We start from the raw sequence: 16,298 nt of genomic DNA, 5'->3' as shown, positions 1-16,298 counted from the left end.
TTATCACCGATCTAGGGGAGATAAGACGACTATAGAAAATACTGCAAACAACCTTAACAGCTACGAAGAACTTTCAATCTATAACATGAAGTTCATCATCCATACTTCACAAAACAATACATGTTTTTCAGGAACGTTTGTTCTTCAATAAACGAAAAAATGTTATAGCTCGATCAATTTCGCCTGAAAAGCAATAAAGACGACAGGCTTTATAAATCACCTATTAACGAGAAATAACTGGAATGCTGCTGTAACAAAAGAGAACTTTTTAATGGACCATTTAATGGCTGACATTTATGTCTAATAGCTTCTTACAGATTTGAGTTCGTAGTAAGTTCCCACAAAAGATACTATCGGCTGTTTTCCCCATTTTTTTTTTAATGAAAAAAGTTTTTTTTTTCAATGAAATGACCAAAAAAAGATGTTTTTTAAAACCTACGCAGGAGCAAAAAAACTAAGGGGGCAAGAACGGCCTTTCCCCTCAATTATCGCCGTTAGAACTAGCACACAGGCTTCATCGCAGAGTGAAGTTTAAAGGTTCAGTTCAAAACTGTTGATCATTCAATCTTAATTTTTGGTAGATTTTCAGTTGAAAAGATTTTAGTTTTATAAATTTTTTTCGCAATTATCTTTTACTTTTAAGATGAGTAGGCGATTTATAAAACTGTCTAAGAGGGTCTGGAGGGGGAGTAAATGTGAGGGGTATAATACACCTCCAGTTAGGGGCTTTGGACCATAATTATTGCAGTGCTTTCAAATAAGAAGTAGTACCAAAAGTGCCATTTTTAGTGCTATATGGCACTTTTGGATGAAAAAATTGATACAAAGCACGTAGATATGAATAATAGGTTTAAAATGAGCCTTCCCGGGATATGCTTTAAAAAATGAGTGCATCATATTTGCAAAAATAGGGGATTATCTGAAAAGTAATCATAAGAAGGGACAAACCATGATTGAAAAAAAACAAAAAAAAATCCAAGCAGGAATCCAACGCAAGATAATCTAATTTGAAGTCAAGCACTATCCTAACAGGAGCCCGCCTCAGATAATGCAATTTAATGCATGGTTAATTGCGGGAATGCAATGGCATAGCTTATCAAGGGGGCCTGGATACGGGCACCCATAAGGGGGGCAACGGGGGTACCAGCCCCCCTGGCTGAATAAAGGTGTCATATATTTGTATTAATTAAAAAAAAAACTTTCCACAGAATAAGTTTTCAAAGAAAAGTAAAGAGCTCTATTAAGCCAAAAATGGGCAGAAATAAAGTCAAATAATGTTCCAAGCGTAAAACTGCCACAAATCACAATCAAAAACTAAATGAAACTCAAAACGAACAGAAATTATAATAAATAGCCGAGTCAAATAAAAAAGGAGCACAAATTAACATTACTAAAGCTGACAACCCCCATGCCTTCTCAAGACCAGAATGTAACTTAGGCTTTGCTAAGAAAAGAAAAATGACCGTGGATTGTCAGTTCAATATATCTATACTGTTATTTATGCCTTAAAATAAAAAATGGGTAAAAAAAAGTGAGTAAAAAAAGTTTTTAGCTTATTTAAGTAAAAAAGTGAAAACATTTAAACATATTTTGTTTTTAGTAAAGCGCAAATTATGTTCTGGTCTGGAGAAGGCATGGGGGTTATGAGCCCTACTAATGTTAGTTTCTGCTCGTTTTGAAAAAAAGATCAGTGCTACCGATTCAAAAAAGTGATTTTCCTTGTTTTTCAAGGAGGGGGACTGTAACTTCCCTGTACAAGGTTTTCGACCATGTTGATTCCAATTGTATACTTTTCATTTTGATTTGACGCCATTTTCGAGGCGTTTTAGGCTTTTTTTGAAATCACCATAAATTTCCTTTTGCAATAAACTTTTACTTTTAAGACGAACTGAAATAATAATTAACTATCCTGAGTCAGTGTCAGATGGGAATTTTTTTCACGAGGCAGTTTTTTTTCAAATCGCGTTTTTTAACTTTTGGTTACTATGGGCTGTGGTTCACTCTTTACTAGGTTGCAGCTACCGCTGCAACCATGATACCTTGCCGGGACATGCTTTAAAAAATGAGCATAGAAAATGATAAAAAAAAAAAAACAGTAATGGATATCGATACCGATGCTCCCGATACGCTACATGCGGTACCAATACGCCCGATACCGATACACGTGATATCGATACACCCGATACCACAAACAGCCCTTCCCCAGGGACTATGGAGGGTCATATCACCATCAAAACCATATATATTGGACCTTTGAACTATCTTCAAAAAAATGACTATCTCGAAATTGACCTTAGGGGGAAGGGGCCTGTAGGGAGGGGGGGGGCTAGTTGCCCCCTAATCTTTTTGGTCACTTATAAAGGACACTTAAAAATTAAATTTTCTTTCAAATGAGCTATTACGCATCTCTCTATGATGCTCTGACCACCCCCCTAGCCCTGCTAGAAAAAAAGAAGAAAAAAAAAAGGGAGACAGATCAGTGCTACCCATTCAAAAAAGTCATTTTCCTTGGTGTTCAAGGTGAGGGACTGTAATTATCCTACCAAAGGTTTTGGACCATACTGATTCCAATGGTGGACTTTTTATCCCGATCTGACGCCATTTTCAAGGGATTTCAGGCTCTTTTTCGAAATCACCATAAATTTCTTTTCGCAATAAACTTTTTCTTCTAAGATTAACCGAAACAATAGTTATCATTCCTGATTTAGTGTAAGATTAAATAAAAAAAACAAGTTTTTTTAACTGAAAGTAAGGAACGACGTTAAAACTTAAAACGAACAGAAATTATTCCGTATATGAAGGGGACTGTCCCCTCCTCAACGCCTCGCTCTTTACGCTAAAGTTTTTTTATTGTTAAAAAAAATAGAGTTGTGAGAAAGTCAAACTTTAGCGTAAAGAGCGAGGCGTTGAGGAGGGACAGCCCCTTCATATACGGAATAATTTCTGTTCGTTTTAAGTTTTAACGTCGTTCCTTACTTTCAGTTAAAAAACTTGTTTTTTTATTTAATTTTTGAACGTTTTTGAATTAATGCAGGTTTTGATTTTGGCTCACCGTACATGAATAATTAAAACAAAATTTGCATATTATATTTGGTTAAATGGCTTTCTCGAAACTTGTTTAATTTTATTTACGAACGTTTTTATTAGTAATAAATATACGTAACTTAGAATTAACTTACGTAACGAACTTCTATATTCATAAATTTTTAACATGTATATTAGGGGGTTCGACCCCTAGTCAATACCCTGCTCTTTAAACTATAGTTCAAATTTTTTTTTTTCCAGTTCTTTAAAAATGACCTCTTAATCACAATCAGTTGATCAGTTGAAAAACTTGTTCTTTTTTATTTAATTCCTGATCTTTTTCTTTAATAATGCTGGGAAATCCGGCGCCCCCTTCATAGCAATGTCCTTTCCCCCATGAAAACTTCCTTCATGGAAAGATCCTTCCATATAGCCCCCGACCCTCTCCTTCCCCCACCTACCAGAAAAAATCTCCTCTGAAAAAGTCTGTATACTTCCCAATAACCAATACTATATGTTAACATTGAGTAAAGTTCATAACTTTCAGCCCTCCCCCAGGGGACTTTGGGGGATCAAGTCATCCTAAAAGACATTTTTATCATATTTTCGACCATGCTGAACAAAATGGTTATCTCAAAATTTTGATCGGGTGACTTTGTGGACAAAATGAGCGTTGGAGGGGGCCTAGTCGCCCTTAATTTTTTTTGGTCACTTAAAAAGGACACTAGAACTTTTAATTTGCGTTCCAATGAGTTCTCCCATGATATTCTAGAATCACTGAAGCGATACGATCACCCCTGGGGAAAAAAAACAACAAAAAAACAAACAAACAAACAAACAAATAAACACGCATCTGTGATCTTTCTTCTGGTAACAAATGTAAAATTCCACATTTTTGTAGATAGGAGCTTGAAACCTCTACAGTAGAGTTCTCTGAAACGCTGAATTTAATGATGTGAATTTCATTAAGGTTCTATAACGTTTAGGGATTCTTTCCCCTTTTTTTCGAAAATAAGCCGAATTTTCTCAGGCGCATAACTTTTGATGGGTAAGATTAAGCTTGATGAAACTTATATATTTGAAATCAGAATTAAAATCTGATTCTTTTGATGTATCTATTGGTATCAAAATCCCGTTTTTTAGAGTTTCGGTTACCATTGAGCCGGGTCGCTCCTTACTTACAGTTCGTTACCACGAACTGTTTGATGGCAATTTTTTATCACTAGACTGTTTATTTGAAAACACGTTATTCAACTTTTGATTACTTTGGGCTGTGGTTCGCTCTTTACTAGGTTGCAGCTGCCGCTGCAACCATGATTTATGAACCAGCTTATACTATAGTATATATCAGTATGAGAGAGAGAAAATGGGGGGGGGCAGAGGGACCCCAAAAATAGTTGATAAAATATTGAGTCAATAAATGACGATATCAAATTACAGTCAGTGGGCAAATGAAAAGCCAACTGTCTTTGTCCCAAATTATTTGGCAAGTGATATGCGATTTGGTTTTGGACACAACCATATCTATCTAAGTAGACATAATGGGTAATTGTCCTCAACTTCTAGCCAATCATTAGTCTTCATTTGTGAAAACAATCCTGCGACCAGAATTGAAAACAATCCTGGTTCCAAAAGCGTATACACTAAGAATTTTCTTTGTATGCCCAATTGACTGACATTTTCTAATACGAATTTTTCAATAATACTCTGCTTTTAAAAAATAAATAGTTATACAATGCAAGGCTATGAAGAAGCTTAAAACACAGAAACTGTGTTCTCCAGCAAATTTATCAATTTCATTCCTCGTCAACAGTTTCTCTCTTGGAAACAATAAATTCTCCCCTCATTAACAGCTTAATATCAATCGCCACAAGATGGTTAATTGATATAACTGCCTAAATCAGATTCTGTTTATGAATGAATTTCACGGATATTTGCGCAAAACGATTACACACATGGCTGACGTCTTTTATTCCCTAATTCCATATGGTGCCAGTGTCTTTGACAGATATAACTTGATGATTTTATTTATTGAATGAATTTATAAGGAGCAGGAAACCTATAAAATGAGAAGAAAAAGTTTATCAAGAATGCCATTTCAAAGAAATGGGACAGCGGAGGCATGGAATAAAGGTGACACAATTTTATTTCTATTGGTTAGATTTCTTGGTAGGGGGAGAGTAAAAGTAAGAGAATCATAGGCAGTGCAATAGCGCTGCCTAAGTAAAAAATAATATTGGCAAAATGTATTATTTATTTTTTGGTATAGACCAGGAAACTTCGTATCGAAGAAGCTGCCGTAGAAACTTTGAAAAGGGCTCATTCGATTGGAAATTGGAGTGGCTTGTGCCCTTTTTAATAGGAGAAAGTGATTGGAGGGAAACTAACCCCCCTCTCCCGCCCACCATTTCCTCAAACACATCCAATAAAAATTTTCAGATAGCCATTTTTTTTCAACGTAGTTGAGAGTTAAAGAAATGAGTAGGGTTCTAAAACCCATGCTTTCTAAAACCCGGAATATAATTCGTACTTTACAGAAAAAATTATTTTAAATATTTTCACTTTTATAACTTTAAGAAATAAAAATTAATCAAGATTTTAAGGATGAAATATCAGCATATGTATATTAAATTGACAATGCACATTTTTTTCATTAAATTCATTTAATTTTTTTTCCGTAAAATACAAATTATATTCTGGCTTTTAGAAAGCTTGGGGTTTAGAACCCTACTCATATGAATTTCTGCTCGTTTTGACTTTGACTCTGTTATTTATTTTAATTTCTGCTCGTTTTTGGCTTTCATTTATTTATCGATGCTGATTTGTGGTAGTTTCATGCTTGGTAGATTTTTTGATTTTATTTTTGCTTATTTTTTGTTTAATTGAGTTCTTTACTTTTCTTTGAAAAACTTATTTTGCGGAAAAAGTCTTTTTAATTAATTAAGGAAAATATCCAAAACATGAAAATATGAAAATAAATTATAAGAGCACCTTGGAGGAGTACATGCCCGGGTCTCCCACGCGTGTGTGCCTGATAAAGCATGCACTTTAACCTAAATTATCATTTATTTTACTGAAACAATGTTTTCCAGGTGTATTATTACTCGTTACAGACGAGATAAAGACAGCGTTTCCACCCCCTTAGATACGACCCTATATGAGACAGAAAAAAGTTGATCCTCAAATCTGACAGGTTGAATAACATACATTGTACATGAAAAAGGCTGACACAAAACTTAAGCGCAAAAATGTGACTTTTTTTGGGGGACAAAAATTGAAATTTGAGGCTATAAAACATGGCAAAATAGTTGTAATATGTAATATGAGAGTCGTGTCTTCCATGTCAATACTCAGCGGGAAAACAAATCTCATTATTTTTTAATCTAATATAATATGTAAAATAATATACTATTATGAAGGCCGTATCCAGGATTTCTCTTCGTGGGGGAATTTTTTTGGGAGGGGGCTTATGAAACATTTTAAAAAACACATGAAAAATTGTTTATAGGCATTTTTGTTACGTTTTTACGAATCACGCCAAAATTTCAGGAAGGCAGGGTCAACCCCCCCCCCTTGATACAGCCTTCAATATTATTGCAACACAGTAAAACTACAAGCGTCTTGAAAACCAAATAATCTGCTGGAAAATGGGGTGAATGAGCCAATTCTAGGTTAAGATGTATTTAATGGACTACCGTATAGGTAAGACCTATAGTTAAGACCTATAATCACCCCAAGAGTAGTGGATTAAATTCTTAGTCTGATACATTATTTATGCAAATCAACACACTTTAAAAAGTCATCTTCCTGTCATTATAGGAACCCGAGTAAAGTGCCCATCGTAGTCCCCTAGATAAAAAAATTCCATACTTTTTACTAGTCTTACATTTTCATGTAATTTTCATATAATTTGCTTTTTTTTAATGTTCTGAATAATGCCACTAAAGTCCCCCCTCCCCAACAAATAAATGTGCAAGTGTCTGACTCACAATCCCTAATTCGTGAGACTACTTTCACAAAAGCATTTTATTAAGATTTTTTCTCCCAATAAATCGTCATAGACTACATATATTTATTTATCTCCCATTTATTATCCTTTAACAATAAACTATAGGTATCTTATCCTACCTGTGAATCTTTTAGTCCGAGTTTCTCTGCTAGTCTCTTTCTGTCTGGCTTAGAAATATATTTTTGTATTTGAAATCGACGTTCAAGACCTCTTCGCTGAAGCTCTGAAAAAACAGCACGTCTCATCATGCCTCGTCGTGGACGTGATGAACGAGTGGATAAAATGAAGGACTGACTGGCAGACGCAAGAAGTGACGTCCCTAGGGCTGGATGGGTAAACCCCTCCAGCTTTTCCCCTGTAACGAAGATCTCTTAGTATATATTATGTACAGGCAATGACTTATAGCGTCTTCATAATTGAAGAAGAAAATTGTACCATTCGGTAGTTTCAACGTTTAGACAAACAATTCATCATCAAATAGTGAGTAGGTTTGCCAGCATAGTTGCCACCGCCGCTTATTCATCATCAAATTGGGCTATTTCTGGCTATATACATTTGAAGGTGATTTTTAAGAAATAGACTGTTATTTAAACCGCCGTATGTTTGTTACAGCATAGAAAAATATTGTTATTGTTTGGTTGGTGTTGGCCCTTCTTACTGGTTGTTATGTTGAAATTATTCATAGTTGCTTCAGATTGCAAGATCCGACAAGTAAACAGCCGATGTAATTACCATGTACAAACCACACTTTTAAAAGAACTATTTAGAGAGGTCTTTTTTATATCTTAGTTTGGTTTAATTTAAACCTGATTTGCACTGGATGGCTGCATTTTTTAATGTAGTTGCATATTGACTGGGTTGTCTTCCAAAACCAATAATAATCTGTTTCAAAAGATCATTATTGTGCCCACCTTTCACATCAAACAAAAAAGTATCTCAAGCATAATGGTTTGAACACCTGCTGCGAATACCTCCACATTTAACCGCAAACACGATCTACGTCTTTGACTTTACCAAAGCCAGCTGGAAGCGACCCCGCGGCTGACCAAAGAAGCGATGGTCCTACAACCTATGAGAGTTCCCGTCGATCGCAAACAACAGACTGAGCGAAACAAAAACAATCGCGCTGGACCGAAGTAGATGAAGGAAACACACGCCCCTCTCTACGCCCGAGCAGGGCCCGGCAGGAGACATAAGTCAAGTAAGTCAAAGTCAAGTAGGCTATATTAGGGCCTGAAGATACACATTTTTGAGACTGTTTTTTTTAATCAAAAGTTGTTCTTACTTATAAAAAATGAAAAAGGGAACTGAATAAATATCAATTTTATTTAGAAATGTGCAATCTGTCTGTGTTTTGTCCGTCAGAATTCCTCTACAAACTTGAACGACGAAGAAGATCCAACTGTCTTCCCGTCATTCAAACAATAAAGAAGATGACGCAGTGAGAACATTTTAAAAACTATGAGTTGCAGAAGAAGATCAATTGAATATTTCCGCTATACATATAATAGCCGTCCTCAGCGAAATAAACAAGTAGAACACAGATAAAAACCAAGTTACAATAAAGAACAGAGAAACTAAAAAAACGAACAATACAGAAAATTACAAGGCTAGCTGCCGAAAAAGCAATAATTGCGGTCAAAACTTGTTTTTGGTATGATTTGGTTTGTATGAGTTTCCGTTTTTATTAGTCTTAACTGAGCTTGTTCAGAGTAATTAAACTATATCGCTTTTATTGGTGGTTCTATTTTTAGTTTCTTTGTCTTCAGTGTAAACTAAAATATATCTTTGCTCCACCTTTTTTATTTCGCTGATACGGCTATTAAATGTATAAAAGGAATCTTCAATTAGTCTTCTTCTGCAACTCATTATCTCAACATTTCCTCATTACATTACGTTCTTTATTGTTTGTATCGAGGGTCGCTCTATCTCAGAAATCATGAACACCAGGTGGCGCGTGCCACGCGTGGCGGAACTGTGTGGCAAACGTGGCGTTCCGAAATATTCACCAGATGGCTTGAAGTCAGTGCACACTCTGTTTGTGTATGGACTGAGAAATGGTAAAAGGAGAAGAAAGAAAAATGATGGCTTTGAACTATTATCATTTGAATGGAAGCTACAGAACCTGGCTACGTCACAGAGTCTGATAGGCATTGGTTTAGCACGTTTAAAACACTCATCAACACCATTGACAGTAATTACCACACCAGAATAACGCAAGGAGTAGTTAAGGACAAAAGCAATAAACAAAAGCGCGTTCCAAATTATCTTCATTTTAAATAGCTGCCTTTAATTTGCCTCCATCTGGTTTTAACCAAGTTGATGAAATACATATATCAGACTTTATACTCTATTCCCTTGAGGACTGGATAGGAAATTCGCGTGATTGTTTATTCTTTGAAAGCTGAATTGTATATTTTTCTACTCAAATATCTTCCTTTTCTAAGGATGAAATGCGAATCATCGGGCAATTAAAGAGCATTTGTTTGTGCTAACTGTGGCCAACGAGAGATGGCCCGTATTGCTTTTATGACTTTTCATTTGTATAGTTTATGCAAAACGGAAGCTGCTTTCAATTCTGTTAGAAAGCTAATTGTTTAGCAGAGAGGATCTATATAATAAAGTTGAACGTCTCTGTGCCAGTCTATCCGTATATCTCTAGGAAGAAGGGCTACTTCTTAGATCCCCTAGAGATTTAGAGCATCTATATAAACTCCTAAGGGATCCAAATGATATTTTTTTAGGGCAACAAAGGGAGCAGAGCTCCCAAACTTGAAAGCTGTTCCTCTATAGAAAGCACAGAAGAACAGGTAGTGAAGCATTCGACCTAAGTTGTAGCGGTGACGCCAGTCATGGGGGGCGCAGGTTGTGAAAGCTACACCTTTTTATATCATCATTAAAAAATCGAGGAGAACCAAAAAAGCCGTTCCCCCTCCTCTAAATTTTGAAGAATTGAAAACCCTTGTCCTATCCCCTACATTTTCGCGAGTTGGCGCCACTACATAGAAATATATGCATACATTATGTCCACAGTTCATATAATTATCCAGTATGATCATTCCCTATCTCACCCATTATAAAAACCCGGACCGGGGTGCGAGTGCTCCAGAGAACGTAGAAACATAAGCGGCGTCAGATCTTTTCACGGGTAGACAAGCCAGACGCAAAACAATCGGAAACAAGTGGAAACCCGCTATTACGAATAACGCACTTTACGCGAAACAATCGGAAACAAGTGGAAACCCGCTATTAATAACTGCACGAAGAAGTGGGAGGAGCTTTTTGTTCGCACCGAGAACGAAGACCAGAAATGATCTGCGATAAGCTTACTGGATAATTATATGAACTGTGATTATGTCTTTCAGACCATAACGCAATTAGGTGACTGTTTCTAAACCCCGTCAACGACAAATGTTTTTGATAGTTAGACAAGCAAATAGGCTTCTGTACTGACAAATACAGATTGGGAATAAGAAATGATTGAAAAAGAACCAAGAAGAAAAAAAAATCGTTAAAAACAATTGGATTAGGATCAAATTACAAGTGACGAAACACCTATTTTACCCTTAACGACGCTGAAAACGAAAGTCGGTTCTCTGGTACCAGCTTGGAATTCTTCAGGTCTAAAGTCGGGACAATATTCTGCTCATTTTGGTACCCAAGAAATTTAATGATTTCTGTAAATAGGGGTGCTGATATCTGATTCCGGTGGTCAGAACAATCAGAAAGTAATGCAGTTGACATAATAGTGCGTGCATTTATGCAGGATACCTGTAAGGTCCCTTGCTAAGATGGTTACGCTAAGAAAACAGAAGTTCATAGCATAAATAGAAGCCAATAGGGGATAAATCTTCATTGACGTACCTTCAACACCCATGAAAAGAAAATACAATTTCTCAAGAATTAAACAGTTTTTTTTTTCGCTACAAAATATTATTGGTTACTCTACCTTAAATATAGCCAAAGGTATTTGTTGATTATTCAGAACATAGTCAAGAATTTCGATCTGTTGATCTGTAAAAACCGGTTTCATACCGTTTTCATACTTGGGTGACAGAATGCATTAGACTTATATAATGTGGGCTATATATTTGCCCATTGGGTGTGGGGGCGGGGGTAAAATATTTGTACAGAGTGAAGTTAGAAAACAATTCTTACTTCATAATATGCAGAATAATTGCAGATAACACACTTTATATCCAGACCCGCTATACTTTACCCCACCTCCCCTCCATAATGTGCAAATATATAGCCCAAATTATATATATCCAATGCATTCTGTCACCCGTCACTTATCTTAGTGGATAAGAAATCGGTTTTCTCAGATCTTGAGTGTGTTCTGACTAATTAACAAGTACCCAGGGAGATTATTATTTATTTTATATATTAATTGGTTTTCAAAGGGTAATGAAATAAGTAAGCTGCTATCCCGACTTTGTATGCCTTTAGGGCCTGAAATCAGCAAGCTACTGGTAATCGGAGCTTAGATCCAAAGGACCCGGGTACCAAAAGCCCAACTTTAGTGAGAAGGTATTAACACCAGGATTGCCTCCTGTAGCAGGCAAATGCTATTTTAGTCCTATTTCATCATGTGTAGCAATGTAATACATGCTACATTGAGTGTAGCACTTTTTCTCTTATATGACCAAATTGAAAATATAGACCCACAAAGTGAAATTAAAAGATGTCTCTTACGTCAAAATATATGTGGGAACATCTCTATGGATGACAATAATCTAAACACATTTAAATACGGGATATGCGTGTGCGCGGACATTTTCCCATTCAGCGCTCTGACCAGCTACATTTTTTATGAAAGCATTTTTATTCCTCTACATTAAAGAAAATTAAAACATTTACCTAAATACTAATCTAAGTACTCTTAAACGGACTTTGCGCGTGTTACGGCACAAGCCGCGACACGAACAACAATTTTTTTGACTGCAGTCCCGATAATTGCTGTGTAGCATTCAATTTGGGATATTGTAGCAACTTAGGAACTGACCGTGATGGCAACCCTGATTAACCAGCATTAACTTACTAGTAGTTAGTAGTTAGACAGCACAAACGTACAGTTGGTTTCCACTAAGTGTAGTGAGCAAAAGATCACGTAAATTGACTTTTATTTCCATGGTTTGCACAACGCAGAAGCTAGTTTCATTCCTGATAGAAAGCTAATTATTTAGCCGAGAGCTTTAGAAATAAAAGCACTCTCAACCAAAAATGAATAAACAAAAGAAAACATTCTCGAACTGAGCAAAGGGTACAAATATTAAAAAGTAATCGACGATAGTGAGAGGGAAAAAGTGAAGCAGAGAAAAGGGAAAACTTTTTTTTTTACAAGAATAACATTATGGTCTAATTCTAAGCGAAGAAGCATTAATTAAAGGGTCAGAGAGCAATTTTGTTTGTCCAAAATGTGGTAAACGAGAGAATGTCCAAACTAGCTTATAAACGTCACAATTATTGTGGCAATTTTCAAAGCAATGACTTATTATTATGATTGAGCTCCGTTTCGCAACCGTACTGACATCTCGCAGCGTTTTGTATTTGAAAGTTCGACATCAGAATATTGACAAAATTCTAGATGAGGGGCTTCTCACTGTCTCTGTAAGTAGTTGAGATAAGTAATTGAAATTTCCAGAACTGTGTATTCAAAGCCTAAATTACGGCCTGTAAAGATATTAAGGCCTGAGAAAAATAAGAAAGTGTACGGACAGAGGGTTGTAAACCATTAAATAGCGTTAGGAATATTTTTCGCATTTGATAATATACCTGCCTTTATTAAACGTTGTTCACAATGGTATTTAGCTGGAGTTGAGATTTAAGCTGACACAAGGCTCATTCATAATAAAATTTACCCGACTCTCTAGTTTAGATTAGTTAAAATAGAAAAAAATAATCATATACAGTTTTTTCTATGCAGCTAATGATCAAGAATGAAGCTCTCTGATTGGCTAGCGCTAGCTAGGCGCCAAAGATGTTCAAATAAATTGAACTTGGGTGTCGACTATCGCTAGCTCTGGGATTTATCTGAATCCTGTCATGAATGGGCTTGGCATTAGCTAGATTTTAGAGTTAGCTAAATCCTATCATGAATGAGCCTTTACAGATACCCTTCTGAGTTCAAAAATAACATGGTGAACGGTACACATAAATGTACTCCTGGGACAGGGGCGTCAATTCACTAAATTGTAGGGGGAGAGCGAAATTTATTTTTCAAAATCTAAGGAGGGGAGGGGTAGGGGCGAATCTGTTGTTTTATCGATTTTTTTCAATGAAGACACCAGAAAATATATTATTCAATGAAAATACCAAAACACAGTATTCTTTTAAACCTGGTAGGGATGGAGCAAATATCTGCCCTCCGCTTGACGACTCGTCTTGGGATACAAGAAAGGATTTCCGGTGGCAATCTTAGAAATAACCTGGTGTGGTACATATACGAGTATGTCTAAAAACCCTATTTCTGTAATTTATACCTTGCATTAAAATCCGTTCCTGGTCAAATTTTTGCGTCACAGATGCGTAGAAGGATCTAAGAAAAGGGTCGAAATATTGAGAAGAATGATGCAGGACAAGCGGGAGCAAGGGATCAACGCCTGCAAGGGAATAAAGACCATCATAAAAACAAGCTGAATTATTTTTTAAAATGCGAATCAAATATAAATAGTAACGATTAAAAAAACGAGCCATTCCAAAGATTCTTTACATTCGGCTTAACTGTAATAAGGTAATTGATTATTACCGACTTAAAATAAAGACAGGGGGGGGGACAAAAAATTGGTGTACGATAAACAGTAAAAACAAACGAAGCAAATTAAATTAAAAGAGCCTGCAATACTGCAATGTTAACGCAGGAAACACTCCCCAGACAAAAAAAATTATCATATCTAGTGCGAAAGGGTTTATATTCAACTTTTTGTTTCTAATAATAAGTTAGAAAGTGATCAAGGTTCATCTAATGGATCTTTTCTCATTCTTTTTAATGCTACCTTCCCTACATAGGTCAGGCATAAAGTCAATTATATCACAGCCCCCTTATTATAAATAATAATTTGAGGCTAATCATGCGCTACATCAGTAAAGTCTAATTATCTCAATTTATTGATTGGCATAAGCTAACTCATCTCTTCTAAGTTTTATCTTTGTATATTAATGTTCATTTGTGCGTAATTTTAACATCTATTCATTATAAATACCTTCTTCTCTGTACATACAAGTTATATTTTCTGACTGAAACCTCTTGACTAGAGATTACAGCCACAACGGAGTTGTAACCTTCCACGTTTGTAGATAAATCCTTTTTTGATGCCACCTTTGAAATAATTTTACCAAGATTTTCTTGGCCTCCACCATTCACTGGAGTTTGAAAAAATGACTTTAAATACCCACTTTGCTCAAAACCCGAAATTTCATAAAAATTTTATTCCTGCAATTGAACTGAACAGTTCACGCAAACAGGGATTAAACAGTACACGTAAATCTTAAAACAAAAACTTCCAAATCAAGAAAATTGAATTCCAATTAGTGATTACTACCATTGGCTTGTGTGGAAATCTCGACCCTATTTCAAATGTGAAATGAGCTACACCACCACTTCAGCTACATAGCCCTTGGCTATGTTTTTTGTATATTGGGGGTTGGGGGTATTGAGTAAGTTCGGAAAAATTACCAAAAAACACATTTTATGATAACAGTAAAACTACGTGAAAATTATCAAAATTTTTAATTCGAAAGAATTAAAATTAAGTTTTGACATCTTGAGCCAGAGTAAAGACCCAATTCTGCTTGTTCCCATTCCTAACTGTTTCTTTAACACATGCCACCATTATGTGACGCTGGCACGTACAAAGTATTTCCCCGACCGGAGGACGGGATATATTCGGCGCATTACTTCACAAGAATAAGCTAATTGCATGACGCAGGATTTAAGGTCCATAATAGGCAATCCAAGAGTTTTTTTTCTGAGAACTAGAAATAGTAAAGAAGCTTTCTTGTAATGTTTTTTTACTGAATTAAAAAATGACTAGAGAAAAAGCTGGAGAGAATTGAGCAGCTCCTAAATTAGTTTCCTAAAAAAACTTAAATCAGCTAATAAAATCAGTATAAAAATTTTTGGAAAAGAACCTAACTCACTGAATTTAAATTAAAGACTTAATAAGTTTCTTATGGGATAGTAGAGAACTTTAATGGGCTAGTAAAGAACTTTTATATTAAAAAAACTTACCTTGCCTACTTTGGTTATGGATTAAACTTAACCAGTCTTTATTTTCTTGTTTTTCTTCATTCTTTGTATCAAGTCCCAATATAGCTGCAACACCAAATTTCAACTTAGGTCGGCACGCATTTCCACATTCTTCTGAACTTGCTGAGTTACGAGATTCTGCACGTCTTTTGAAAACTGAATCACGGTCTGATTCTTTTAAGTCATTAGTGTACTTAAGGTCACTCAAGCTTTCTACACATGACGGGCGATAAAACGGCCAGAGATACTCACTTGCCGGAAGCATTTTCCTGATTACTAGTAACTAGATCATTTTAGCCGAAGAAAATCCAGGAATATTTCCTTGCCTGTTATTGGTTATTGGTTAGCCAATTAGAGGAAAGATAGTCGTTTCCTAAACTGTTCCACTGGAAAGTTAAGAGCCTCATTTCTACTGGGAGTGGAAATGTTTAATAAAAGTAGTCAGAGCAAAGCCCTTCTACAGGGTGTTTCTCAATCATGGGGTCATTCCTAGCTTCACTTGAACTTCGGTTATTATTAAAAATTATAATGTATTCTCAAAGCTAGAAGGAGGCTTTGATGATAATAGCCCAAAAACGCGAAAAGAAGTGTTTGTGTTTCGAATCCTACTGTAGCCTAAAGTATTATTAAATAAAAAAACAAGTTTTTTTAACTGAAAGCAAGGAGCGACATTAAAACTTGAAACGAACAGAAATTATTCCGTATATGAAAGCGGCTGTCCCCTCCTCAACGTCTCGCTCTTTACGCTAAAGTTTTTTATTGTTCTAAAAAATAGAGTTGTGAGAAAGAGTCAAACTTTAGCGCAAAGAGCGAGACGCTGAGGAGGGGACAACCCCTTTCATATACGGAATAATTTCTGTTCGTTTTAAGTTTTAATGTCGCTCCCTACTTTCAGTTAAAAAAAACTTGTTTTTTTATTTAATTTCTGAACGTTTTTAAATTAATGCAGGTTTTGATTTTCGCTCACCGTACATGAATAATTAAAACGAAATTTCTTACTAATTTTAATTTTTCTGG

At 35.7% G+C, this 16,298-nt stretch overlaps 1 protein-coding gene across 1 annotated transcript in view; it reads right to left on the bottom strand.

The window, feature by feature from the left end:
• The window catches only part of LOC148955567 (homeobox protein DBX1-like), a 50,358-nt gene extending 34,812 nt beyond the window's left edge, over positions 1-15,546 (bottom strand). The window contains exons 1-3 of the mRNA XM_089102834.1: positions 15,264-15,546; positions 13,516-13,635; positions 7,153-7,388 (exon numbers count right to left, since the gene is read on the bottom strand). Of these exons, the coding sequence (XP_088958960.1) occupies positions 7,153-7,388; positions 13,516-13,635; positions 15,264-15,546 (639 nt within the window). The remainder of the gene's footprint in view (positions 1-7,152; positions 7,389-13,515; positions 13,636-15,263) is intronic.
• Between the last annotated feature and the right edge of the window lie 752 nt (positions 15,547-16,298).

This window comes from Artemia sp. Qi Xiang Cuo, chromosome 2, assembly GCF_049724085.1.
Source record: "Artemia sp. Qi Xiang Cuo chromosome 2, ASM4972408v1, whole genome shotgun sequence".
NCBI classification, from domain to species: domain Eukaryota; kingdom Metazoa; phylum Arthropoda; class Branchiopoda; order Anostraca; family Artemiidae; genus Artemia; species Artemia sp. Qi Xiang Cuo.
Note: the sequence above shows the minus strand (reverse complement) of the source record. Positions and strands in the feature narration are given on the sequence as shown.